Source organism: Gossypium hirsutum, chromosome A11, assembly GCF_007990345.1.
Source record: "Gossypium hirsutum isolate 1008001.06 chromosome A11, Gossypium_hirsutum_v2.1, whole genome shotgun sequence".
NCBI classification, from domain to species: Eukaryota; Viridiplantae; Streptophyta; class Magnoliopsida; order Malvales; family Malvaceae; genus Gossypium; species Gossypium hirsutum.
In genome coordinates, this window is record NC_053434.1 from 113794091 (window position 1) to 113822045 (window position 27955).

General features: G+C 31.9%; 5 protein-coding genes across 8 annotated transcripts; 2 read left to right on the forward strand and 3 right to left on the reverse strand.

Moving 5' to 3' along the window:
- The first annotated feature begins 862 nt into the window (after positions 1–862).
- Positions 863–4322, forward strand: LOC107927285 (WPP domain-interacting protein 1). Its single transcript, XM_016858347.2, has 3 exons — positions 863–1188; positions 1451–2665; positions 3191–4322. The coding sequence occupies exons 2-3, from the start codon at positions 1501–1503 to the stop codon at positions 3934–3936; spliced, it is 1911 nt and encodes a 636-aa protein (XP_016713836.2). The 5' UTR covers positions 863–1188; positions 1451–1500; the 3' UTR covers positions 3937–4322.
- A 3371-nt stretch (positions 4323–7693) lies between these two features.
- Positions 7694–11848, forward strand: LOC107927262 (KH domain-containing protein At5g56140). The gene is made up of 7 exons (XM_016858297.2): positions 7694–7915; positions 8723–8808; positions 9805–9950; positions 10509–10628; positions 10706–10822; positions 11011–11154; positions 11244–11848. The coding sequence occupies exons 1-7, from the start codon at positions 7794–7796 to the stop codon at positions 11391–11393; spliced, it is 885 nt and encodes a 294-aa protein (XP_016713786.2). The 5' UTR covers positions 7694–7793; the 3' UTR covers positions 11394–11848.
- Positions 11849–14238: 2390 nt separating this feature from the next.
- LOC107927263 (protein NOI4) lies at positions 14239–17136 on the reverse strand. 2 transcript variants are annotated; one of them, XM_041079963.1, is made up of 3 exons: positions 16813–17136; positions 14746–14928; positions 14239–14632 (listed from the first exon to the last, which is right to left on the reverse strand). In XM_041079963.1, the coding sequence occupies exons 1-3, from the start codon at positions 16816–16818 to the stop codon at positions 14588–14590; spliced, it is 234 nt and encodes a 77-aa protein (XP_040935897.1). In that variant the 5' UTR covers positions 16819–17136; the 3' UTR covers positions 14239–14587. The 2 variants fall into 2 exon arrangements, with proteins under 2 accessions (XP_040935897.1, XP_040935896.1); XM_041079962.1 differs by having other exon boundaries at positions 14742–14928; positions 16813–17007.
- Positions 17137–20953: 3817 nt separating this feature from the next.
- Positions 20954–26131, reverse strand: LOC121209363 (importin subunit alpha). 3 transcript variants are annotated; one of them, XM_041079966.1, is made up of 11 exons: positions 25424–25560; positions 25206–25335; positions 24678–24760; positions 24537–24593; positions 24154–24196; positions 23970–24064; positions 23688–23861; positions 22218–22381; positions 22034–22112; positions 21502–21629; positions 20954–21404 (listed from the first exon to the last, which is right to left on the reverse strand). In XM_041079966.1, the coding sequence occupies exons 4-11, from the start codon at positions 24579–24581 to the stop codon at positions 21137–21139; spliced, it is 996 nt and encodes a 331-aa protein (XP_040935900.1). In that variant the 5' UTR covers positions 24582–24593; positions 24678–24760; positions 25206–25335; positions 25424–25560; the 3' UTR covers positions 20954–21136. The 3 variants fall into 3 exon arrangements, with proteins under 3 accessions (XP_040935900.1, XP_040935898.1, XP_040935899.1); XM_041079964.1 differs by adding an exon at positions 25984–26131 and having other exon boundaries at positions 24678–25796; XM_041079965.1 differs by having other exon boundaries at positions 24678–25335.
- On the reverse strand, positions 26123–27865 carry LOC121210064 (uncharacterized). The gene is made up of 2 exons (XM_041082145.1): positions 26771–27865; positions 26123–26128 (listed from the first exon to the last, which is right to left on the reverse strand). Exons 1-2 carry the CDS (start codon positions 27863–27865, stop codon positions 26123–26125), a joined length of 1101 nt encoding a protein of 366 aa, XP_040938079.1.
- Between the last annotated feature and the right edge of the window lie 90 nt (positions 27866–27955).

Genomic DNA, 27955 nt, shown 5'->3' on the forward strand with positions numbered 1-27955 from the left:
AAAGGGGCGCTGGGGGGACTGTGCGTGCAGAGGGGCGCCGGTGTTAGGGCAGTGACACTTACCTGTCAGGCGCAACCAGTTGCGCCTATTTGACAGACGCGACCTGTTTCGGGTATTTTTAACCTGTATTTTGACCCGTTGACTGTATTTTGACTTGTATATATATATTTAAATATTTTTAATAAAAATAAAATAATATTTTATTTAAAAAACAAAAAATATTTTAATGTAAAAAAGGTGTTGTGCCTGTCAGATAGGCACGACCCAAAAAACATACAATTTTCATATATAATCCAGCTGACAACTTATTTCAGTATTTATTTTTTTTAATTTATTTAGGTAAAAAACCCGTAATAGTGTTTTATTTCAATAATTTTACCCAACAAAAACTAAAGTATTATAAACTAATAAATACTTAATAATAAAATGTGTCATACCCTTATTTGTCATTTTACATACATTAGCTTTCATCTATCAGTTAAGTTTTACTAAACTCTTTTAAATAAACAATTAATAAAATCAGTTGGTCAGATCAGCTACTACAATCAACTATCAACTATCAACTATCAACTATCAACCACTTTCATTTCAATTTTTTCATCTATCAGCTCGATTGACATCTGCAAAGTTGCCAGTAGAGAAAAATGTGGGTTCGAATGCATTTAAGCATATTATTCTCCTATTTAAAGGTTGGAGAGAAACTCCGGTATATAATAAGAACCTATATAATGAGATTAATACTAAACACAAATAATAAAAAAATAATATTTAAAAAATTAATTAAAAATTAAATACGTAAAATCAAATACAAAAATTATAATTTCTAGTACTTATAAATATTTGGTTAAATGCCCTCTTTACCTGGTAGTGCTACTACCGTCATCAATTGTTGCCACTTGCATATTGACCCAAAAAGGAAAATTCTTTCTTTCTTTCTTTATTTATTTATTACTTGCAAGTTGCATAATGAAACTATGCAATACTTTTTAGTTTACTTTTCAAATAGTATTATTTTATTTTATTTTATTATTTAATAACACCATAATTTTTCTCCCGATAATGATTTTCATGGCGTATATAACTGCAAATTTATCCACAGATTAGGATTTTCCGTTTCCCTTCAATCTATCTTCTTCTTCAATTTCCAAACCCTCATTCACAATTTCTGTAAAGATATTGCCCTAAAAGGTAATTCATCCTAAATTTCACACTTTTTTTTTCTTTTTCTGTTTCCCATTCATTATTTGCTGAGCTTTTTCATGGTGTATAAATGTTAATGTTTATAGGTAAAGCCTAGCTTAATTCTCCTTTTTAATTGATTATAATAGAGAATCCCAATGATAAGTGTGTATTGGATTTTATTCATTAATTGAATTTTGCTGCAATATTATTGAATAGCATAGTTATATTTTGATTGATTTTGACATGTTTTTTTTTTTTGGAATGATAGTTGTTGATCTCGATCTTGTTCTTGATTAAATCTTGAACGGATTAATAGTTATGGATTTGGAGAGTGAATGTTCTGCGGTTGAATCTTTGGAGGATAATGAATCCACTCAACACACTGTGCCTCATGTTGATGCTAATAAGATCAAGGATAATCACGTTGATGATTGCAAGAGTAAGGATAATGGGCTATGCGGGAATGATGATCAGACACAGAGGTTGTCCACTGATCGTGGTGTTGTTTCTGATGATTTCGCAGTGGATAGTCATGCGAATGGCCCTGTTGGGACTATACGGTCGATGCATTTGCCTACTGTACCAGTTGAATCTCCTGCTGCACCGTCTCCTCCTACCACCAAAGGCTATGGATTGAAGAAATGGAGGCGTATCAGAAGAGATTTTGTTAAGGATCCAACCGCCACTGTGGATGGTTGTAAAATATTGAAGCGAGGTTTGTCCGGTTCTGCTAATCCAACTGAACCTCAACAGAATGCATCAGCTGAGATCAAGCAGAATAATAAGCCTCATATTGGGCCTCTGAATATATTGAAGAACACAAATGTTGCTAGTGGGTTCATGAATCATAGCCCCAGTTCAGATTCCAGATTTGCAGTTGGGGTGCCTTCTGCTGCTACTACTGACTCTGAAAATAGCGAGGATCGAAGTAGCAAGTCTTCTACGGCAGCTAGTATGCCAAAGACAAGATATGACCTGCCTACTGTTTTGGGGTATGTGCATGGGAAAAACCGTATGAAGAATTTAAGTGGAAAATTTGTGGGTAATTCAAGTAAAAAAGCTCAACAGGGAAAGGGTTATGTTGAAAGCAGTAAGAAGCCAAGAGGAGAAAGGATCAAAATCGAGAAGGAAAACTCTCAATCCAGTGTTGAATCGGACTCAAGAAGCTCCAACTTTGGCTTTGTGTTGAGTCCAGTTTCAGTGACAAGCAACGGAAAGCAAAGTGGAAGTTCCATGAATCATGATAGGAGAAATGGTGATGAAGCTCATGAAGGTGAAGGCCAGAGCAATGAGGAAGTACAGACTACTCATAGGAAAGAAAGTTCCTGTGAAATTGAAGAACTTTCACTTGATGATTTGGGTGTGAACTTGTCTTGGGAGGCTAAGGAAGAAAAAATTGAGAGTCACCAACTTTCACCAGATCAGGACCCATTGGTCAACTCTATTCTTTCTCTCCGTTCTGTCCAAGAAGCCCTTGAAAGTGGTGGGTGTGATATCCTTCTGCTAACTTCAATAAACCTTCATCATGTTTTACAACTTATGCATATTGTTCATTATATGCTCTGCAAATCCTGCTTGTTGATCATACCGCTTCTCTTAATTTGCTATTTTTTTAGTTAGCTTATTTATTTGAATCTCTGAAATATTTCCCAAAGCATTTACTTAAAGCAGTTGATTACTATATCCTTTGTTCCATAGTTGGACAAAGATTGAAAATAGTTTTGGACAAAGATTGAAAATAGTTGTTCTCCATAAAGCCTCATTGAGGCCAAATTTGAAAGTTACTATACCAGTCTCCATGCATGTTTCATTCAGGTAGGCATAAGCCTAGAACAAGCATATCACTGGACAAGTAGGGCTGCAAAGTACTTGTTTGCATTCTTGGCGGAGTGGTGTTGATATATATATACATATATATATTACTAAATATCACTCATTTAATGATAGCATAACTGCAGACTGTGTCCTGTACTTTTTAAAGTTCAATGGAGTGATTTTATCCTTGCAGAATTATATAAATTCGGGGAGATTGGAAAGGAAAATGCATCTCAAGATGATGATTCGGTTAGCATGAAAAATGATCATGTGGATTCTACTTTTGCTGATCAGGAAACTAGCCCATCTGACCGATTAGCTTCTGAAAAGATGAGTGGAAGTACTTTGGGTTCCTTGGAAACTCAGTTATTCACCTTAACACACAAAGTAAAATATTTGGAGAGCAAACTAGAGGAAGCGAGGGCTGTACTGCAGGCAAGGGATTCAAAGATTTCTGAACTGGAAACCAGTGTAAATGGTAGCAGGTCAAGGAACGAAGAACCAGGAAGCACGGCAGGGTTGCGGCAAGAAAAATACAGAGAAATGGAATTTGACCTTGAGGGCCTCTTTCAACAGAGAATGGAGGCTGAAATCGAGTTTCTAACCCTAACCAGGGCAGTACAAAAATTGAAAGTTTCTGTAGGCAATCATCATCTCAAAGTATCTGAAGATCAAACACCATTCGCCAGGGAGCAAGCCTGGATGTCAAATAAGCTGGGAGAGGCAGAAAATACAGCTGCTGCAACACCAATGATACAAGCAAGGGAGTTGGAGAAGTCTTATGGAGATGCCTTAGGTACCAACAACGTTTTGATGATGCAGAGGAGAGTGTTTAAGGTAACATTATGTTTTTTCATGCAGTTGGTGTTACTCATTTTAGTGTTCGTGTGGGTCGTCTTGCAGTTATCATCCCATTCAGGGATGGTTGTTCCCACCTGAGGTTTTTATTTTTGGTGGTATGATCCAAATGTAAGATTTCATTGTTAGTATAATTGGAGCCATTTTTTCTTTTCCCTTTTCCCCACTTTTGTTTTTGTTAATACGACAACTTCCTTAAAAGTGGAAACCCTTTTTACAGGATTCACTTGAGTTGAGCTTTTCACTATAGATTTTTATATTAGTAGTATAAGAAAGGTTGTTTATGTGTGGAGTATAATGCTAGGCTTTTAGTATGTAATTTATTGGTAAAATCCCTAAGGTAGTCAATTACCTACTGGTTCCGGTCATATCGGCTGGTACATACTAGTGGAAAACTGTACACTGAAACATTTAGGTGCTGTTTTGTGCCATAATAAAAAACGGAACATTCACCGGTGTGATACTGATTACTTTGAAAGATAAAATGGTATGGTTCTTTTGTTGGTAGCTATTGCTTTGAAGTAATTGCTACTCCTTTATTTTCTACTGTAAACTTTCTTATCAAATACACTTTGAAGGGTAAAAGAACTATGGATGTCATTGTATTAAAAGACAGATTGTATTTTTTCCCTTCCACTTAAAAAATGAGCAAATTAGTCTTTGTATCTTAGATTAAAGAGCAAATTGATCATTTTGTTAAAAAAATTAATCTATTTCTCTTTTTAAAACTGGTTCATGAATGTTTGCACAAAGTAAAGGACTGATTTGCTCTTTGATTCAACGTTTAGGGATTAATTTACTTATTTTTTGAGTAAAAGAGCAAAATACAATATGACTTCTAGTACAGGGATCTCTATGATACTTTACCCTTTTGAAGCATTTCTTTCAATTGATCTTACAAGGAGCATCTAGTCAAAGAATCATTGTGAAATCTTCTTTTTTTCATAAAGTTCAGATTCACGTATAGCATAAACATTTTATCCAGTTCAAGTTTTGTTCAATCAAGCAAATAAAGGGCTAAAACATAAATCTAGTTCATATCTATATGTTAAGTTTTTTAAAAATATGTTAGCATTTATTTAATACTACCAATTTTATATATTTTTCCATTTTATTAAAATTTTAAACATTATAGTATCCTGTATTTAATTTTTTCACTGTATTTGAAAATTATACTAAATTTTCAAAAAGAAAAAAAATATAATACAATAAGTAGTAGATAACACTTACCACTTGATGTTGAAAAGGTTAAATTATTATATTTATTTTATTGAAAACTATATGAAATAATAAAGAAGCTTATATTAATGAGATTAAAAATCATGAAGTAAAGCATATTTCTAAAATTAAGATTTATTATTATCAAGCCATATAATTATATTTGGTATTAATTTTTATTAATATGTATAACAAATAATTTTAAAATATAAATTCAACATGTATAAAATTTATTTACCCATTCGAAACCGTCATGATAAAATAAATATTTTAGTTGGAATGGTGTCTTAAAGAAAATTGGCATCATCAATTTAATTGAAATAGTTAATAATGTTAACTATTTAGATTAATTAATTACATTATAAAAGTATAAAGATTAAAATATACCAAAAATTGAAGTATCTGGAATAAATCTCAAATTTCAACATAATATAAGGGTCAAAACTAAAATTTAACCATAATTTTATATTATAAAAGAATGCAAGGCAAGTTATATATAATCACAAAATATTTTAATTAAAAAGTTTAACGATGTAATATACTTGGATTAACGAAAAACATTGTGAAAATATATGGACCAAAATATTTAAAAATTAAAATATAAAGATTAAAAGTAAAATGAAGGACCACAATTAAAATTTAACATTTTTTTATATTACATAAAAAGGGTAATACACGTGTTAGAGAATCTTCATTTTATTTATAACTATGGAAATAAATTTATTGTAGTGGTTGTAATAGTCAACTAATTAATATTTATTTTAAAAGTTGTATATATTAATTAATATATAGAGTTTTTGAATTTTTTTTAAACAATCTCATTATAAGTTTTGATTATCTCTGCTCGTTTTGACAGAATGTCTAGAATTACTTTTAATCCCTCCCTAACTCTTAAATATGAGGATAATGCGCACTCAAAACTACGTTATTATATATTTATGAGTGAGTAAAATTCGATTTGATTAAAAAACTTAATAAAAAAAATTAAATTTTGAATTAAATAAAAAATTAGACTTGCATTTGTGTATAATTTGAGTTATCCGAAAATCCAAATAAAAAAAAGACAAAACTACGTCATATTGTTTGTTTAGTTAAATAATATTGTACTTTGTCTACTAGTTAAATAAATCGGTCAATGTGAATGCAACATTGAATATAAATAATAAGATTCGTTAACTCGACTTGATTCGAAAGTTTTTGACTCGATTCTAGTAAAAAGTTCAAATTGAGTTCGGTTGCTAAAATAGGATTTATCAACTCGACTAACTGAAAATTTTATTACTCGATTCGACTTGATTCGATCGAATGCTCATCCGTACTTGCATTAACAACAATACCTATACCAATCGAACTAAGACTCAATCAATAGTTTTTTAACCTTTTTAAGACTCTATTTAACAATAAATTGATTTTTTTTTCTATGACAATAATTATTTCGTAGGTATCAAATTTAAATTCATCATTTCACAACTAAAGTTGACACTTGAATAAATAGTTCCATTATTAATGGACATTAGACCTGATTATGGGTTAGACTGATACAAAATTTTAGGCCCATTTTCTTAGGTCGAGCCTAACCCTAAAAATGAGTTTAAAATTCTACTCAAGCTCAATCTAGATTAAAAATACTAAACCTAAACCCAGATCAACTCACCTGTATTATTATTTTTTAGATTATTTTTTAAATAAAAATAAATTTAGAAAGTATAATACATCAAGTAGGCTAAAAATATTATAATAAATGTTTCTTAACAAATTGAAAATATATTAAAAAAATCTTTATACTTAATAACACTAATATAGTTGCAGCTTAGCAAACAAATGCTTTACGTAAGTTATCATTAATCGGTGTTTGGTTAATCTAAAACAAGAGTTATACAATTTTAAAGCAATAACAATAAAATAGTAGCAATATAATAGCAAAATGATAACAAAACAACAGTGAAATAGCAACAAAACAACTGATTAGGGTCGGGCCCAAGCCCGAGTAAAAAAAATCCTATGGGAGGCTTGAACCATTTAGAAAATGTGTTTTATTTTTTGTCCAAACCCTCTTACTTTTTAAGCAAACTTTAATATTTGAGCTAGTGACCTGACTCATTATCTGGTCTAATGGGCATGTGAAGGTACTGATACTTTTCTCATATGTAAATGTAATCCCGAGTTCATTATATTTCGTAGACCAAAAAATTTTCTTTTAATAAATTTTATTAAAGGGATATATTTTCAGGTGAACAATCACACCTAATCAAAAAAATCATCGGAAGTAATAAAGTATACATAACATAATTAAAATGTAAATTTTATATTAAAATAAAGCTTTGATTTAGTGGTAATATTAATATTTTTTAATTATAGAAAGATATTTTAATAATTTTACAAAATAAATTGGTACTCAATTCACTGGTGTAATCAATTATAAGCATTAAAATCATTAACAAAAGTAAAATAAAATTTTCCTCAAATTTATAGTGTTTAAATTTCAAATTCTTATTACAGATTAATTATATTTTTTTGAAAATTCAAATTCTTTGTTTAAAATACTATTTATTTTTGAAAATTTATATACAAAAGAAAAATCTAGTCCATATATAAATATTAAGCTATATTATATTATATTATATTATATTATATTATGCTTCCTATAGGTTTATAAAGGGAGAAACCATATAGAACCACCACCAGCACTTCCTTCTTGAACTACGCATTCTTCTAAACTCATGACTTCATCGGTCGGTGGCGGAGGCAGATGCATGGCCTTCTCTCCGTCGCCTTCCGCCCCTCACTCTCCCCATCTATCCGGCCTTCGCTCCGCAGCCGCCGCTCTCCTTGACCAAGAGAAGTAAGCTATTCTTTTTTATTTTATTTTGTTTTGTTTTTTTTTCTTATCCTCTCATAGTCTTGCATTTATTTTTAATCTAACCTCTTGCGATCTTCGTTTTTTTTATTCTTCTTTTCCCTTCCGATCCTGTTGCATCTGCATCATCTGCTTGTTTCTTTGCGGTTAATGGAGTGATCTTGCCTTTGATCTTTCTCCTTTTCTTGTAATTTGGTTAGCTTACTGTTAAAATTGCTTTTTCTAGCTCATTTCTGCTGAAATCTCCTAGATCTAGAGCTTGATCGTTCGTTTTTGAACTGATTATGCTTTTTCGTTTTGAGTTTCTGTTGATGTTATGATTTTAATATCAGATCAGTTAAAATTTATTAACTGATGAATTTCTAGTGTTGTATGTGTGTGGGGGTTAGGGTTGCTGTTTAAGTTGTGATCCGGATATAATTGTACTGAATTGAAAAGTGATGACAGCAGGTCAGGTATCTGTAATTTTTGGAAAATCGAAGTTCGAAATCTGTTAAATATCCAAATTTAATAAGTCTAATAAGATTTTATTTAAAAATTTTTAAAAATGAAGCAGTTAATGGATTCATGTTGGAGATCTATAAAGTAAAGTAAATTTAAATAATGGACATAAGAATCTGAATCTATTATCCTCAATACGAAAGCAGATTCAGATGATGACTATCCATTGCTATCCCTTGAATCGAAGCTAAAAAATCTGGGGATTGTTTGAAACTCTCATTAATGACGGTTTCTGTCCAACTTTAACATTACCTTGGTTAGAAGGACTGATGGTTTTATTTTTTCTTGCAGATATCTCTCGGAGTTACTGGCAGAGCGTTACAAGCTTAGTCCATTTATGACAGTGATTCCTCATACCTGTAGACTGTTGAACCAAGGTGAGTTACTCTTAAGTAGCAATTTTTTTTCTTGTCAAAGAATCATGCAGACAATATCTCCCTCCCTCCTTGTCATCACTAAAACAACGACTTGAAGCTAACTTTTAATTGCCAAATACTAATTCTATGAGTTACTGACTGGAAATTCTAATTAAGGATCAGCCCACTGAAACTAACGTGAATGAAATCATGATTCGCGTGTCATGAAAATTGTAGATAGTACTGACAATTACTAAGACTTGGGTGGAGCTGTGATTGAGGTACGACTACCTGCAATTTTTAGCTCACGATGGAATATTTGCTTACTCTTTTCATTTTCTTTTTTGGGTAGAGCAATCATTAAATGACAGAAACTATGGTTCTAAAATAATTTATATAACTAATATGATGAATCTTACTTGAACTTTGGTGGCCTTCTATGTAAATGTAACAATGGATACTTAGACATATCTTAGGAAACGATTGAAGTGAAGGATAAAGAGGGAGGAAAAAGGAAGTTTCTGAACCTCACTAACTGTGGTGAAGGAAGAAATGGATATGAAGAAAGAGTTACAGAGGGCAAAGCCAGTGATTCTGCCGGTATTCGTCTTGGGAATTGAGTGGGGAACTTCCCTGTAATATTTAGTTCTTTTAGGTTAGTTGTGAGAGACATTAGTTGCCAACTTCTGGCCAAAATAGGTGCTTGCTCATTTTTTTCTATTTTTCTATTCTATAAAAGCTGTCCTGCAACAATGTGCTGATATTTGGTGGCAGTCAACTAATTAGTGTTTCTTTTTTAATTAATGTAATAATATTTATTAATGACTTAAAAGTAAACCAAAATAAAATTCCACATTTTAACTGGAAGAGTAGCTTAATTTATGAAGCCAGAGTTGATATTTAACTGACTAAATTAACATTGCGTTTGGTCTCTCCATTTTGTGGTGACTGCTAACTGATTTCTTAACAAATGCTGACTGGTACATCTTATTCTTGAAAATGACATTTTTGGAGCAGAAATTTTGCGTATAACTACACTGTTGGGGAATGCATCAGTTTTAGGTCAAAATGGGCTTGAACAAGCTAGCCCCCTGGTTTCTGGAGGAACATTTTCAAATGGAGGAGCCGATATGAACAGATGGATGTCACAGTTTCAATCAGAAGTATGGATACTAACCATTAACCTAACTCTTTACCATCTAATTTTACTGCTTTAAGAGGTATTCCTGACTTATTACTTTACTATATTTTCATGCTAACTCAACCTTTATTTGAAATCTAGCTTGTATTGTCGTTTCTCTTATGACAGGCAATCTGAGGCTAACATGAAGAAGTCCTGAAAACTAACTCTACCATAGAAAATGTTTCAGGCCGTTGCTTTTAATTATATAACTCATTCCTGGGTCTTTATCATTATCAAGATAGAATCAGATTTGTGGGGGATGGTAGTTACTCGTAGTCTTATTTGGTGTTAAGCTTCAGTTTTTTTAGGATGGAAGCCTGAAATGTCGATAGAGTGCGAGACAGTGCATGTTAGGTGTTCTGTTAATAGAGTTATTCTCTCCGCTGTGTACTTTATTGCTGACATTGATAACTACACTGTCATTTTCATGTGTCCCCCCCCCCCCAAAAAAAAAGTGCAGATAGGAGTTTTGAGACATTTGCGTTAATGAGTTAATATATATATATTTTTAACAAAGCCTTGAATATTATGGTGCCAGATGCCTGGTTTAGTACAACCCTCTTTGGCTGAGAACTGGCTGAATTCTCAAAGGGGCTCATCCGGTCTTATTGTTAAGAGAACAATCAGAGTGGATATTCCTGTCGACAAGTATCCTAATGTATGAATGAACTCATGTCTTAACAGTGATTTTAGAAGATTTATTTTTTCAGCATCTAAACTAATTTAATGTTGCAGTACAATTTTGTTGGCCGCCTCCTTGGTCCTAGGGGCAACTCTCTTAAGCGTGTGGAGGCAAATACGGAGTGCCGTGTCCTTATAAGAGGTCGGGGCAGTATTAAAGATCCTGCTAGGGTAATGGTCCTTTGCCTTGCAATATTATGTGTAATTATTGCTCATTAAATAAGTTTGGTAAATATGTGATCATGTTTCAAAGATTTTGTTGAAAGTGAAACCTATCGAATATGTAAACCCTAAACTTTTTAGCAGTTACCATTATGGATACAACTTAAATGAATTATTATGTCTTAAAATTTGTGAAGGAGGAAATGATGAGAGGAAAACCCGGGTATGAACATCTGAATGAACCTCTTCATATCCTAATTGAGGCAGAATTACCCGTTGAAATAGTTGATGCTCGCCTAATGCAAGCACGTGAGATACTTGAAGATTTGCTGAAGCCTACCGTGAGTGAAGTTTCCTTGTGTTGTGATAATACTAATATTATGCATATCTTTTTGCTTAAATTTTCTTTTATTTTGTTTTTGAAAAACAGGATGAATCCCAGGATTTCTATAAGAAACAACAGCTGCGAGAGCTAGCAATGCTGAATGGTACACTTCGTGAGGAAGGCTCTCCAATGTCTGGTTCTTTATCCCCTTTCCAGAACAGCCTCGGAATGAAGCGAGCAAAGACTAGGGGGTAAAAGGATCCCTTCTCGAGGCCTGTTGGAGCTTGTGTCTTAGTGTCTGCCATAAGCCAGCAGTTTTCCCGGACATTGCAGGTATTGGCTATATATAGGCAAATGCCTCCATGCACGATCGGGGCACTGGCATGGGCACTGTTACTGTTGTGTGCCAGTTAAGTTAGGTTGTTCTAACTTATTTGTTTGATATATGAAGTGTGTTTATGTTGTGTGTGTTGGGAGAGGTTAAATGCTAGTATTATTTTTACACTGTGAGCAATGGGTTTGCGTTCATTTTCGGGGTTTGCATTTTGCATGTTCGTTGAAACAGATAAAAATAGCTGTATGTAGGTTGTAGTGTTATTATTAGCTCGTCTGCTTCTGATTATAGTTAAGCTTTGTAATAATTGACAGTTTTGAAGTGAAGGAACCTATGTAAAGTAAATGCGAGGAAATTAAAGGTATGGTTTGTATTGTATTGTATTGTATTGTAATCTATACAAGTCCGACAATAGTATTTTTTTTTATTTATTTTACCCTAAAAAGATGTGGTCTCTATCTAGCGGGACTTTTTAAACATGGGTATTGTTGTTATTGTTGGAGAACGTCAATTTACTATTTTCTTATTTTTGGGCTAAGAAGGGATTATAATTAATTTTAGGCATTGTGTCAAAAAGAGTTGATATAATTTGAACATTTAATGAGATTGTTTAAAAAAAATATCGGTTACACATTTTTATTAGGCTAAAATGTGCTGTTAATTTTTATACTTGCATAGAATTTGAAATTTAATCATTGTATTTTGAAGTTAAAAATTGAACAATTAAAAATCTTAATTCAATCGTTATTGTCGATGGTCATAGTTTATTAATTTAATATATTTAATTTTTTGTTAATTATATTCCAATTTATATTAGGACATAAATTTTGACAGAAAATATTTTTGATCTTAGTGATTGGATTAATATTTTTAAATAACAAAATAAGATTTATTTTTTAAGTATAAGATTAAATTTTAAATTTTTTAAAATCATATCCATTTAGTTGATTTACTTAAAATTAGGTTTTTTTACTCATACATAATTAATTATGTTTTAATTGAAAAGCGTATAAATATAGTATGTATTGTTTTTTACTCACGCAAACATGATTGTAAAATATTAAACATATAATTTAATAATAAATTTAACTATGTTATTATGAAATTTTAAAAAAAATTACATTTCAATACAAAATAAAATTGAAATTTAAATAATATTGTTTTGAAGTTCATTTTTATGGTTACATAAGCTAAATAAAGTGTACAATGTGTTGTATAGAAATTGTAGGTAACTGCCATCTATTTAAAACAATGTTTGAAACTAAAATTAAGTATAGTTGTTAATTGACTGGCCGTAGATTTGAATTCTATTTGAAGAGATTTGATTCGTTCCGAATTAAAAAATTTAAAATGTCAGAATGAAAGTATTCACTTTGATCGTTAAGAGCAGGTAACTCGTTCCCTATGTCTTTATTTTTATTACATTTTATCTCATCGTATCACATTTTGTTTTAAGATATTTGAGAATCACTGTCAATACCTCAGTGTAAGTGTTTGGGATATTTCATAATCCTGAGGCTATTTACAACTAGCTAATGAAGAATTCTCAGATGTACTAGTACTAACAAATGCCTTAGAAATATAGTCACCGATTCTTCTGAGAAGTCACAATTACCATGAGCAAACACATTAATTTAATGACGAAGAGCACATATTTTTTATGCGCCCAAGCCTAGTTGAGAAAGAGTTACGAGACGTAAAACAAAAAAAAAAGTTTATTTTATTTTTTGACTGAAGATATTATATATAAAGTAAAAAAATAAATATACCATAAATAATAAATAAAAAGCTACTCCATTTTGACAAAAGAGCCACGCCAAAGTTCCATAGCTTTTGAGCACCATTTATTTAACCATTAACTTTTTTTATATTACATAATCGACAATCATCATCGAAACCCTATGGTTGTCCTCTTCACCAACTCCATTTACCTCTCAGAATCACCTGTTCTTCTGGTATGGCCCTTGTTTTTTCTTCTTCTTAAAAATCTTCCTAATTCTTTTACCTTTTTTCCTTCATTTTGAATGTTTGGAATATGGACTCACGCTTGAAAGCAATCCTCATTATGAGGGTAACCTCAATTGTCGGTGATGTCTTCAGTTCCAAGTCATGTTAATTTTCATCAGAGGACTATAAAACCCTAATCCGATTTCATCTTAATAGTGGTTTAGGGGAAGGGAATGCGTTTAGGGTTTTCTTTCTTAATTTTCTTTACATTATTTTGTTCAATTAAGAAAATTAATTTTACAATTCTTTTCAGCACAATGAAGGTAAATTAGACATTAATAAATCAAATACTAGATTGCAGCAATATATAAATATTAAGGATCAAAGTTGTTATTATGCTAATTTTAAAAGTTACCAGTGAAAAAAAAAGAAGAAAAGATAAAATTGAATAGTTAATGATTTTTTTTTGAATTTTTGCAATTGAATAATAATAAAAAAAATACTACCAATTGAATAATTAAGTAACTATTTGGATCACTACTATAAAACTTTTAACTTTTTTATACACCATAAATATTTTAATTTTTTATAAAAATTGTAATATTTATTTATCTAACCTTGTAAAAATAAATATAATATAAAAAATATATTTAATAATTCCAGAGTCGACAATTTTAGTTTTTGAGGGTAAGATAGTAAAATTTTAAATAAAATTGAGAGTTATATAAAAATTGAATTCACATCCCTACACTTACAGTTATTTTCATTGAAAATAAATTGGAAAGAAAAAGCAAAAAAAAAAAAAAAGTGAAAATGAAATTAAAAGAAGAAAATTTCCCTTTTGTAAAACACACCAATTACTTGTATAGCACACCACCTCTCTACACTGCTTTTATAATACAAGCTATAAGGCAATCACAAAGAAGAAAAATAATAACCCAAACTTTTCATAACAGCCTACCAAATCATTACATACAAATATAAATACAGTAAGTGCTTGTCTTCTTTGCTCCCTTTTATCTCACCACAATATAAATTTTTACAACCAAAAATGAAATCCAATCCCAAAAGAGCTTTATCAAATGCCCCCCATTCATCCCTATCTTGTTTAGGATATAAGCTGGGGGCTTCATCATGCAGTGGAAGCTCTTATATCGGCATGAGTTCATCAAGATTCCGCCTGCGGGGCTTGAACGCAGCAAAGCCATTTTTTCTAGAATGAAAAATAACACTGAGTTAAAAGAGAAATCTACGATTGCTACGTTCGCGCAAGCTGTTATTATACCATCAGTTGTATGCGTGCTAAGTCGGTTAGAGATTACTTACGGATTGGGGTTTGTTGGGGTCGGCTCCAGGCTTACCATGAGTGTCAGCCTTTTCCAGTGACTCCGGTTTGCCACCTGTTTTCTTCTCATCCCTTGCCTTGTTAAAGATCACTGTAAATCCATCAGCTGATGCAGGATCGTTGACATCCCATTCACCGAATTTCGGCAATGGTCGACCCTGGTCCTGTTGAGCAAAAAGAGAAGTAAAATGCATCCGTCAATATCCTTGTAACCAAAGTAAGGTAGATAGACAAAACATCAAGGCAACAAAATTAAAGCCTGTCAAGATTCATATCTCGAGTTGCATGTCATAACAATCCAATAAAAAATTGTACAGACAAAAGAGCTCCAAGCATAGAATTACTTGTCCAAAATCCAACTAGGAAAGTCCGACAACAAAACTGTTTGCTCTAACAAATTACTTACCACGATGGTTCCAAACTCTAATAAAGGGAAAAACCAGGATATTACAAACAACTCTTCATTGTTTTCCATATAGGTCACCCTACTTATTAGCATAACCATGGAAGATATTTTTCACTTTCTAGGTCTTTATAGAATTATGGTTTCTTCAAATAGAACAAGAGTAGATCTATTCTGTTCCGAACTAGCAAGCAATCACATGCAACTTATCTCTAAATGCCAACAAAGCTCCTAAATGATAGCTGCTAGATACCGTACGGCTCTTACATAACTTCAGCTTCAACATGATTAAAGTAAATTTCATTTAATAAAAGCAAAAGCAATCGGGATGTTTTGCAATAGGGCAAACAGAAGTAATTTCAGCCGAGCTCGTATTGAAATCTATTCAGGAATCTTACAGCAGTCAGGTAAAAAGGCATGTTGCAATTTGAGTTATTACAGTCCGTTGTAGGCCTAAATAGATGGCATAGTTTAAATTAACCAAACACCGGTTAATGATCACTTACGTAAAGCAATCCGAAAGAGAACCTGCCCTAAGACCAATCATAAATGATTCATGGGTACCTATTTTAAGCTACTGTATAATCAATACTCATTCACTTGAGACAACTTTTATTGAAGGGAGATGTTAGGTGTGTAGGAAAATGAGAGTTAGCCAATGCATAGATAGTGACAATACAACAAATTACATGAATCGCAACCACCATTAAAGGAGATAAAAATATACTACAGAAAAACACAACCAAGTAATTTGAAAGATACATTAAAAGCTTAAATTATCTTGAAAAAAGAGATTAAAAAGAGTCTGCCAAAACGTCAAACTTGAATCAGGATAAACTAGAAATCGAAAACCAAAATTAATATCATGGGAATCCAAGCATAACTTAGTCAGACATTTCGAAAACTAACATTGCCATATACCCCATAAGGAAACTTAGAGAAGGTGAATTGAATAATCAACAGGTCGATATGAAAAATTTGTCTACTTTTCAGAATTTGATCATATGTATAGGCCATGACATTGAAGAACAAGCTTCCATTTCCAGATTAGAATATCAAATACTTCCAAAGTAACAACAAAATGCCCTGTGAAAATACCCAGCAAAAGCTAATTTTCTTAAGGAACAAACTTCAATGAATATCCATAACAAAATTAGTAGTACATTAAAACAACTCACATATTTTCTAAAGCATTTTCTTTTCAATCCTTTAAGAAAGATAATTCCAACCATAAACCATGCTATCACACAAGTGAATTGCTTAAATGGTATTCAATTCATCAATCAAACATAAAACAAAAAGGCTCAAAACCAGCTTCCACCAAAACCCATCAAATGAGACAGCGACAAAATGATAAAGTGAAGTGTACAATTCTAATCAGTAAAAAAAATCTTGCCCAAAATGATAACGAAATAAACTTTTGATCAGCAACAAAATCGATATCGATTCTTTAAGAAAAAACAAAAAGGAAAAACATTAAAAACCCAGAACAAAAGAACCCATAAAATATATGAATCGCAACAACCCAAAGCTCGTATCCATTGAAAAGAAAAGTAAATTTAATCAGACAACAAAAATTAAACATTTTTATAACAAATTTAAACAGGAAATGAAAGAGAAAAAAAACCAAAAAAGATTTGCTTACCGACATGAATTCTTGAGAGAGAGAAACTTTTTATTGTGATGGAAAAAAGAGAGATATGGGAAATTAGAGAGAGAGAAAATGAGAGTTTTTTAGAGTGAGATTGAAAGATATTCAATAGAATGGAATGGAATTTTGGGGAGGAAAATGTGAAAGAGAAAAAGAGACTGGTCGGAGGGGGGATAACCAGCGTTAGTTTTAACGGATAAACGGGGAGGGGGAATTGGTGGAATTGAACCGGAGGCGTAGATGACACCGTTAAATATAACGGAACGATAAGATGAGCTGGCAGACGGCTTGATGATAATTGTTGGGTTTTTTAAGACTAAATAAATTAATAAATAAATTTGTATTTATATTTTTTTCTAAATAACCCTAAATAAATGGTTAATTTTATTGGTTAGCTTAAAAATATTGACTCGATGAGATCGGACAAAAAAAAAAAGATATGTTTAGAAAATGAGCTAAGCCTCGAGTAAAATATTTTGGTCTGAGTCTGGTCCGACCTAAATTTGTAAAATAGAAAAACTGTTATTTTGCTGTTGTTTTTTCATTGTTATGCTGTTATTATTTTGTTGTTATTGTTTAAATATTATAGAACTCTTGTTTTGTTGTTAATTTTGTTATTATTTTACAGGCATTTAATTGTTATTGTTAATTTTGTTATTGTTTAAACATTTATTTTAATATTTTTAGTATTTTTGATATATTATATTTTTTATTTTTTATATAAAAAAATAAAATAAAAATTTTAATACGAATTAGGCCCAGATTTAACATCTATAATTTGAGTCGAACTTGAGTAAATTTTAATCCTATTTTTTAGGTCGGACAGGACTCGAGCCTAGAATTTTATTAGAGCCAATTTCGAAGTTAACTTGACCTATTGACAGATCTAATAAAATTAGTATCAGAACTCAGTCACTTGTATTTTTAAAGAAATCTTATATAATTGAATAGTATATCACATTATCTTCATTATGGTAATTTATTCTATTTTTACACCATTAATTTATACATTAAAGATGAAGATAGAAAGAATTATAATTAATATTTAAATGTAGTTTTATTTTACGGTTAAATGTAAAATTAGTACCTAAATTTATCTATTTTTATTAGATTGATATCTAAATTTTTTTTCTTTAATTTGGTACTGAGTCTAATGATATTAAAATTTTACTGACGTGGTAGCACTGAATACTAATGTGCCGTGTCACACTTCTAAAACCCTTTTGTATTTTTTAATAAAAAAATTTAAAAACAAAAATTAAAAAAAAAAGGAAACTATTGAGATTGCCCAAATTCAAAGCTTTTTCCCCAGAAAATATCGACTGCAACTTCGATTCTTCTTCTTCTTCGTCAAATTTTCAATTTTTTTTTTGTTTTGCTTTTTGGTTGTGAATTTAATCATTCCTTCTTGATTTAAATCCTCCCTTTTTATTTTTCTTATTCTTTTTGGTTTAAATCGAAACCCTAGACCCAAAATCAAAACCCCTATTTCTCTTCCCTTCCCTTAATCTCTCACCACCTCCTCTCTCTCTCTCACAGATTTTTCTTCGTTTCTTTCTATATCTTTGGGGTTTTAATTTCTTCTTCATCTTATCGTTGTTTTATCTATTATATCTAGCTAGGGTTTTTTCTTCTTTTTTTGTTATGTCAATTTTTGTAAATATGGATCAACCCAATGGCAAACTTCATAACAACTTCTCCTTTCCTCAATTTCCTCTTTTCTTTTTCAATTTCCTCATGTCGAGTAACTTTGTATTGTGTCTTATTGATGAGCGTATTCGAGTATTTATACATGCTATTATAGCTCATAGTATGACTCTACTCTCTTATCTTGACTCCACCATTCCTAATACTAACATTCCGTGTGGATCTCAGACTTGTTGAACTCGTGTTTCACTCTAAGTTGTTTGTGGAGTACGCAGTCCTTTCTATTATTAGCATTGACATTTCGTGCGAGCTCCAGGTCTTCTTGTTTTTATCTTAAACAAAACAAAGGTTTTTTTTTTATGTTTCTTGCATTTGATGGTTATGAAGCTATATGTTATCCTGGTTGATCACGTCTATGCTACTGTTTAATTGCTAAATTAGTTAATGATTTTGCAAATAATGCGCTTTTTGATGCATCCCAGTATGAATTTTTTGGTCAAAATGCTATGGAAGAAGTGGAGTTAGGGGTCTAGAAGATAATGAACAGGATGCAAAAAGTGGGGTTTCTTATTATTATTCCTTTGTCTTTTTGGTTTTCCTTTAGAAACCTAGATATTGGGGTGGGGTTTAACAACGTAAAGGTGATGAAAGGGAAAGAAAAAACCAAAGGGATAATGGATAAGGCATAAGATGAATCAACGGGTCAAAGGAGTCTTGGGAGTGCGAGTGCGACACGTGGTGGCATGCGAGTGGTCAGCGTTGCCACATCAGCAAAATTTTAACTCTGTTAAACTCAGGGTTCTAAACTAGTGGACAGAAAAAAGTAAAGGTACCAATCTAGGACAAAGAAACCTATAGGTACTAATCTGAGAGAAGTAGATAAGTTCATGTACTAATTTAATATTTAACCCTTATATTTATTAAAATATTTTTAAATTTAAAGAGTAATTTAAATTATTGATCTAATTTAATACTCAATTTTAGAAAATAATCAAAATTAATAGGATTAATTTATGGATAATTATCATAGTTTTTCAATTTTAGATTAAAAACCCTTATTTTAGAAAAATAAAAATAAATAAAAATGTGATAAATTTGGGGTAAATTATTGAAATAGTTATTTTTGTTCGCCTCATGTTATATTTTAGTTACTTATGTTTGAAATGTTGCATTTTAGTCAATTATGTTATTGTTTTGTTACGTAATGATCACTTTGCTGCTAAGATCTGTTACATCCCAAACGGCAGTCCAACGTAACAGTTAAAATAAGTTTTAAATGCCAATGTGGATATTCAGCTGTAGAGCTGATCATGGGTCAGGTCGGGCTGAGCCCAAACAAAATTTTAGGCCCATTTTCTAGGCCTGGGTCTAGCTCGGCCCGAAATATGTGCCTAAAAAATTGTCTAAGCCAGACCCAAAAGAAAATTGCTAAGCCTGAGCCCGATCTTGCTGGCCCATATTAAAATTTTTTAGCTTATTTTATTAAATAAAAAATTAAAATATAATAAATCAAATACATTTAAAAACATAAATGATACTAAAACAATTCTTAAAACAATACACAAATTGAAAGTGAAAGTGAAATTAGAAACGTAAAGTTAAAATTTTAAAATGATTAAAAATAAAATAAAATATTTATTATATAATTCGGGCCGGGCTGGGCCCAGGCCAAAAATATCTTGCCTGAGGCCCGACCCATTTTCTAAACGAGCCTCATTTTTTCGTCTAAGCCCATTTTTTGAGCCTATATTTTTGTCTAAACCCTCTTATTTAAAAAAACCCCATTATTTACTGTAATCAATGCTTGGATCCTCCATTGAATTGATCCTTTGTTCTTCCATTTTGAATAAAAAATCCAACCATTTGATGGAGCACCCAATTTGATTTCTACCATTCGACTTAACAAAGATGACGATGAAATGGATGGTTTTTTCAGTAAAAATTCAAAACAAAAATTAAAAGAAAAAGGAGACTAAAGGTTATTTTTTTCCAGTTCAAGGATTAATTTGATGCATTGGTTTTGATTATTTTTGGAAACCAAATTAATATTTTCTTTTAATTAATTTAGAAAATTTAATTAATTGAATAAAAAAATTAATTAATTTACTTGGTTGGATATCCATGTTGGCGTTTAAAACCCTTTTTAACTGCCACGTCGAACCGCCGTTTGGGACGTAACAAATCTTAACGATAAAATGGCAATTTCGTAACAAAGCGATAATGTAAGTGACTATATATTTCAAACATAAGTGACTAAATATAATCTTAGGCAAACAAAAGTAATTATTTTAATAATTTACCCATAATTTTTAATTCTTTTTATAATTTTTTTTACTACAAATTTACTTCTTTGGAAACATGGCTGGATGTATATTAACATTAGCAAAGCGTAAAGAAGGCTTGAGGCATAAATGTATTTTTAATCTTAACTTTGTGATTTTAAAAATTAAAGGTGTGATTGGTTACCACACTATAATTAGGAAAGAAATAACTAAGTATTATTTATTTTCAAATTTAAAGAATTAAACGCAGTAAATATAATTATTTGGTCCTGATAATTTATTAGCAATCGTTTTTATTTACAAGATTACTAATATCTTGAGATCTTCAATGAATCTCTTAGAAGAAACAGATACTTCACCCCTATAAATGGAACTCTGTTTGAGTAGCATTACCAATATGTCTCAAGAACTTCCATAGCCTTTCCAGAAATCTTGATGTTGCAATCATACTTTAAATTCTCGATCCACTCTCGACCTTCTGCAGCATCGATCATTTGTGCATTGAGATTCATTCCTCCAGTAATGCCCATCTTCTTATCAGCTTTTCCTACCTTGAGAATGTTTTCAAGCCCTTGTAAGCAAACTGTAACAAACTCTCGATCGAAGTAGTAGAGAACATCACATAATGGCTTGATGCAACCTTGACTTACAAGGAATCTGAAATATGTGACATGCCCAGATGAGATAGTTTATCATTCATACTCTACCAAGTCATGATTCCCTTAAAAATTAATATAGGTAACCATTTTTGTACCTGATCTGATCATGAGTCCCACCAGATGTAGCCTTTGAGATGGCTTTTCCAGCTTGTTTCTTAATATCAAATTCAGCATTTTGAAGCAAATGAAGTAGAGGAGCAATAATATTAGCTTCAATTATAGCCTGTAAAATTCATACCATCACCCATCGTTTCATTGTACAAATCAACGCAGATAAAACCTTAGGTTCAAAATTGATACTTGTATCTGCTCTTTATTTCCTGTTGTGATACTCGAGATTGCCCATCAAGCAAACTTATTGATTTTCTTTTCATAATTATTTTTCAAAAGGTTTAAAAGGCATGGCAATGATACACTTTGTAGCAACAAGATTTGCCCATAAACAAGAAAATAAATCATCTTTAACAACTAAACCTACAAAATCTTTAGTCTAATTAAGAGGGGTATAAATGTGGTTTTAGTGAGAAAATTAGTTATTAAAAGAAAATGATATGATAAGTGGCAAAAGATACATACTCTCGTAAGATCATTTAAAAGGAAAAGCAAATTAAATAAAGTGCCTAATACCTGAATTTGCACATCATCTCCAGTAACAATATGTTTAACTGTATAAAGAGTAGGAGTTATCACCGAAGGAGAAGGGTGCCTGTGAAAGCCCCAAAAGTTACGATTTGGGTCAGAAAACCAAACAAAATAGCTCAGTAATGGAATGGATTTTAGAGTCAATCAATAAAAAAATAGTCTCACTCACATTAAAAGTTCCACCAGACGCCCAAGTACACCTGATTCAATAACTGCTTGGATTTTGTCATTTGTGCCATCAAAAAGATATGAGAGTGCCCAACACGCTTTAGCTAAGACGACTTCATCTTTTGAATGAATAAGACGGCCTAATGTAGGGAGTACAAGCTTAACCTGAACAATAAATAAAGGATAATTAATTAGACAAAAATCAATTTAATACTAAACATTCGTAAGCCTCCCAGCAATATATCTCGCTTTCTAGTTTAATGTTAGTAGTGCATAGTTTACATATCATTTGTGTTAAATGGGAAGAATTGGAGGTTTCCATTAGTCTGTGAAATGGAAATACGCCCAGAAGTTTGCATCCGAGGCTGAACTGGTGTGAAAACAAGGTCCCTCGTCTTTGGAAGCTTTGAAAATTATTATTGATAGTGAGAGCTTAGCTTGGAAGGTACATTGGTTGAAAGTGTATATTGCGTGACAGTTAGCCTTGCTTAATCTACTTTTGGTCCAAATTATTGGATTGTGAGGGTGTTTATGTTGTTTGGCTGAAGATTTGTTTGAGTGTTCGTGGTTTGTGGAGGTATTTGGTTCGTGGGAATGCTCTCTTACTTATGATGGTTTTTTATACGGGTGTTCAAACAATTAACTGAATGGTTAACCAAATCGAATTAATATTAATTTAATTAATTAATTTTTTTATCCTTTAATCGTTAATTGAATCAAAATTTTTACAAAAAAATTATTCGAACTGAAATATTTCTATTTATTCGACCGAATTAACCGAAATTTATATGTTTTTTTGGTTAAAATAAGTATAAAATATATCAAAAAATAAATTGATAATATTCATTTGACCAAATTAACCGAATTAAAACTACATGTAATTTGTATCATGAATTAATAAGTTTTGTTAATGCGGTTAATTACTTGATTTCGAACCGAATTAATCGATAACTGAACTTCCAAAAAATCATTAACTGACTTTCGATCGAATCAGGTCGGTTAACAAACCGATTAACCGAATTAGATCGATTCGATCGGTTAATTTGGTTTTAACTAAAATTAGAACATTCCTAGTTTTTATAGGGAGCCACCACTATAAATACTCCCAAGCATAAGGTCCCTAAGCACCAAAAACAAAATTTGAAAACAATTCCATCTATTGAGGTTTTCGAGTGCTTAAAATATTTTGGTGATTTTTGTATAGCTAAATTCGACAACCTCGTCGGTGGGTTAATGTGCTCGAAAGTGGTGTGAAAACATTCGAATTTTGGCATTTGATTGAGACAATGGCTAGAGATATTTATATTCGATATTTCTGCTGCACTATATTGTAAATCGATATTTATTATTTCAGTTTGCTCTGTTTTGGTTTCTGACTTGTAAATTGTTGCTGCAGTTGCTTTTAATATATTTATGATTTAGCAAGTAAAAAAGCATTGTACTAGAAAAAAGAAGGGACTTAGGGTCAAACCTGATCAAAGGGGGGCTTACAAAACCTTGACAGTGTCCATGTAGCATTTCTCAGCATAGAACGTGAAACAGGTTCATTCAACAGAGCCAACAATGGAAGCAAAGCACCATAGCCAAGGACAAGATCACGGCATGTAAGAGAAACAGCAGCAATATTTCCCAATGCCAGGACAGCCTGAATTTCGAAACAAAAAAGAATGATATAAGATTACAAAACATTCATACAAGCTTTTGCCAAAGTAAAATTAAATGATATTAGAATAATTTCATTTCATATGCATACCTGCTCACGGACATAATCACTTGGGGAACTAAGTAAGTCAACAAAGCGAGGAACTACTCCAGCTTGAATCACTTCCTCAATAGGTGGTTTACATTCTGTAATAAATTATAAACGATATCAAAGTAGATAATTTAAACTTTATATCACTATTTAAATAAATTTTATTACAAAATAATTTTCTCACTATTTGAAAACAACTTCATGAACCTGGCAATCAAATTTTCCAGCTGCAGTCAAGGAGTGGAACATGATAAGAACAACCCAATGCTCAATCAAGTCAAAAGCAGAACCAATCAACATATCGTGCAAATAATTCACGAAGATGGTGATGAGGTAAAACTATGACATAAACAAAAATTAAAGAAATAAGCATGTTAATTATTCATAACAACTCTGCTTTGAAATAAAGGATCCCAGTTTTCACTACACTATTGCAATTATTTCTGCTTCAACTATCATGCACATCCCAACAACTAAGCTATAATCCAACCACTAAACTGACCTTACATGAACCAATCAATTAAATTTTTAATTTGGAAATGTTTACAATAAAAATGGAAAACTGACCTCTTTTCGGAAACGCTCTTCGTGAATGTTCTTCCTAATCTCCATGTTATCCTCTACCTAACAGCAAGAGCATATATTATGTTAGAGAAAACAAATACTGGACCTTTATATTTAAAAAAATTAAGTATGTAATTAACTTACTTCAGCCAACAAGCATTCTATGTGAGCGATTGTTTGACCATTACATTCTTCACAATAGTATTTATCATCATTTGGATTTCTTTCTTCCTCACAAAAATCACAATAATACTTTCCCGAATCATCTTCTATAAAAGAATCCTTTAAGAGTAAAGGATGAATATGATATTTGGATTTCACAGTATATGGTATACAAACACATTTCAAATGAAATTTGATATCACACTTTAGGCAACAATAAAAGGGCTCACTTCTACAACTTCCGCCACATACTTCACATTTGAAAATTTTGCCCCATATTGAATCAAAGAGTGATATATGATTTCTCCCAAAATAATAAAGATCATTAAGGTGAAATTTATATTTCAATGGTCGCCTTAAGGAATTAGCACACATAACATGGAGGTTAAAGTCACAATGTTCACAGCTATATACTAATTCACCTAAGTGTAATTGCAAACTGCAAGCATAACACCGTTGAGGTGAATTAGAATAAGGGAGTGAATTAGAATAAGGGAGCAGGCAACTAACCAACATGTGATTTGGATGAAATGGGACTCGAATCTTTTGTGGCAACCTAAGGCAAGATTCATGTAGTTTATACCCGCAGAATCTCTCAGGGCAAAGATAGGCTGGACCTAAGATTTGCCATCTACAAATGCTGCATATTATTTCATGTTTAGGGTCATTACAACTGGCAAGAACAAGTTTATGGGGGTGGGTAAAATGGTGCAACTCAGTTACTCTACCAGTCATTTTCTCTTCTAAAACCCCAATTTTATGAGTTGTTAGAGCTGCACATTTCATATCAAGCTTGAAATCACACTGCTCGCAAAAGTATATGAAGGCATCACAAATGTCTCTACACTCATCACATGCAATTAAATGATGATCCCAAACATTTGAAGTATAGAGGTTAAGAGGGTGGCTAGAATGAAAAGGGTGTCGTATCTCATATGAGAATTTAGCACAATTTTCATGTAGGTAAAAATCAAGACATGTCTTGCAGAAGTAGCTTGAACCATTAAGTACCAGACGACAACCACTGCAATAAATTTCTCCTTTTAACTCTTCAGTTACTTCATACATCTGGTGAGGGTGGATGATAGGTCGAAAAAAACTCTGCACATTTAGAAAGAAATAAAAAGAAAAAAAATTAGAGAATGAGCAAACTCATTTCTTAATTAAGAAATATAATTACATAAAAACGTTGGGTTAAGTTTTTTGAGTAGTTGTTCAAGTGATTAGTTAATAATAAAATAATTAGAGAAAAAACATATTGTAACATATTCATAATAAAGTTGCAAACCAGAGTGCGGATGACATGACTCCCTTCATTCTGCTCCACAAACAAAGCTTTGTTTTCCATGGGCGGGGGTGAGGAGGATGGGACCTTTCCGGATGCAACTCTATCCTATAAACCAAACATGTATTAATATTTATTTCATCTAGACCTGGAAAGTATTGAAGCAATGGTTAGCATGTAGCAATCACATGTTTTATTATTATTATTATTATTATTATTTGGATGTAATGAAGTAACTTAGTTGTATTCCAACTAAGTTTGTTAGTGGTAGTAGGTGGTGATTTATTTTAAGTGGATGTAATGATGTAACTTAGTTGTATTCCAACTAAGTTTGTTAGTGGTAGTAGGTGGTGATTTATTTTAAGTGGATGTAATGATGAAACTTAGTTGTATTCCAACTAAGTTGTCAAGTTGTAAGCTTGTATAAATAGGCTTTATGCCATTTTAAAAAAAATGAATGAATTCAATCAAGATTTCATCCATATACTCTCTATTTTAGCTTTGCTTAAAATTTATTTCATTTTTCTTCTTTGTTTCTGCCGCAAGTCTCGATTCTTGCTCGGCAAGCTTTTTGTTGAACCTTGCTATTTGTTGCACTTAGCTCCAACAGAAAGCTTCACAAATTTAGCTCATATTTTTACCATTAACTTTTAATTTACTTTTTTTACCAAGGAATATTTTTAAAAACAAGAAAGAAAAAAATTAAAAAGAAAATCAAAGACATCGATAAATATTATAAATCTTATGTCTTATACAAATGTTGAATTAAATGGTGAAAAATGATTATTACCTGATCAAGTACACATTGAATATGAGCTATGAATGTGCAACTTTGACAATAATACACGGGATCTTTCGGATTTCTTTCATTCTCACAATCATCACAATAATATTGTTCAGAATTATCTTCTTTGATCAATTCCATCATGGTAAGTGGATGTCTGTGATATTTATGTGTAGCTGAAGATAGTACAACACATTTCAAATGGAGACTAAAGTGGCATTGCACACAGCGATAAACGCTAGCACCACCACAATGCTTGCCACATACTTGGCAATACGGATATTGCTCTTCCTCACCGTTCTTATTAAAATCTTTGAAAAAAGTGAGAAGGTGATGGTGACAGTCAAGTTTTAGGGAAGGCGAGAGTTTAGCGCAGTCAAAATCAAGTCTGAAGCTGCACATCTCGCACACATACAAAGGGGTATAAGTATCACACTCCTTTGAACAACCATTGCAGTAGTCATTTTCGTAGGTATAGGTTAAGCGAAGAGGGTGGTTAGGATGTAAAGAATGAGAAAGTGTCCTGGGTATCTTATCACTGCACACCTGATGGAGATAGAAATTGCAAAAACTACAACCATAGCACACTTCTGATGGCAGTAGATGTTTTTCACACCAAAAACAATCATAGTCTTCTTCGCGTACCTTCCTATATTTGAAGAAGCCCAGCTTGTGATGGTGGCTGTAGTGGAAGATTGTCTTTTTCTTTCCATCTTTAAATCTCAATGGCTCTTGATCTTTAGGCAACTGACCACTGACCGAAGAACCACATGTGAGATCAAGATTGAAACCACATGAAAAACATATGTATCTTAAACCAGTAGATATATACAAACATTTATCACAAATGAAATCGCCATAATAAAGCCATTGTAGTTGAAGTCGGTGTTGCAAGTGGAGGGGGTGAAAAATCTCGAAAGGCAGATCACGATTCAATTTATCCGCACATGAAATGTGCTTCCAAACCTTGCACGAAGCACAAGTAAAGGCAGTACCCGAGATTTTCCCTCCACATTCTTCACAACGATTCTCCGTAGTCTCACTAAGAGTTATGGTGATAAAGTGAGATGTATGATTGCAGGGAGGTATGATGATATCCATGTGAAAGAAGAAAGAAATGTAGAAATTTAAGATTAAAGAAAGAGAGATAGAGAATGGGAAATAATGAAGGTAATTGTGTTATGTGAGGGA

What these genes read in the sequence shown, in the direction of transcription:
- LOC107927263 (XM_041079962.1), bottom strand. An exon ending in CAACAAACCCCAATCCGTAA is followed by an intron (nt 14,633 to 14,741) that starts GTAATCTCTAAC and finishes TTTTCATTCTAG; the next exon opens with AAAAAATGGCTTTGCTGCGT.
- LOC121209363 (XM_041079964.1), bottom strand. Translation starts at nt 26,043, where the DNA reads ATGGAAAACAAAGCTTTGTTTGTGGAGCAGAATGAAGGGAGTCATGTC. An exon ending in GAGATGATGTGCAAATTCAG is followed by an intron (nt 21,630 to 22,033) that starts GTATTAGGCACT and finishes TGAATTTTACAG; the next exon opens with GCTATAATTGAAGCTAATAT. An exon ending in GGGACTCATGATCAGATCAG is followed by an intron (nt 21,405 to 21,501) that starts GTACAAAAATGG and finishes CACATATTTCAG; the next exon opens with ATTCCTTGTAAGTCAAGGTT.
- LOC121210064 (XM_041082145.1), bottom strand. Translation starts at nt 27,865, where the DNA reads ATGGATATCATCATACCTCCCTGCAATCATACATCTCACTTTATCACC.
- LOC107927262 (XM_016858297.2), top strand. Translation starts at nt 7,794, where the DNA reads ATGACTTCATCGGTCGGTGGCGGAGGCAGATGCATGGCCTTCTCTCCG. An exon ending in TGTCACAGTTTCAATCAGAA is followed by an intron (nt 9,951 to 10,508) that starts GTATGGATACTA and finishes TTATGGTGCCAG; the next exon opens with ATGCCTGGTTTAGTACAACC. An exon ending in AAGATTTGCTGAAGCCTACC is followed by an intron (nt 11,155 to 11,243) that starts GTGAGTGAAGTT and finishes TTTGAAAAACAG; the next exon opens with GATGAATCCCAGGATTTCTA.
- LOC107927285 (XM_016858347.2), top strand. Translation starts at nt 1,501, where the DNA reads ATGGATTTGGAGAGTGAATGTTCTGCGGTTGAATCTTTGGAGGATAAT. An exon ending in CCAAGAAGCCCTTGAAAGTG is followed by an intron (nt 2,666 to 3,190) that starts GTGGGTGTGATA and finishes TTATCCTTGCAG; the next exon opens with AATTATATAAATTCGGGGAG.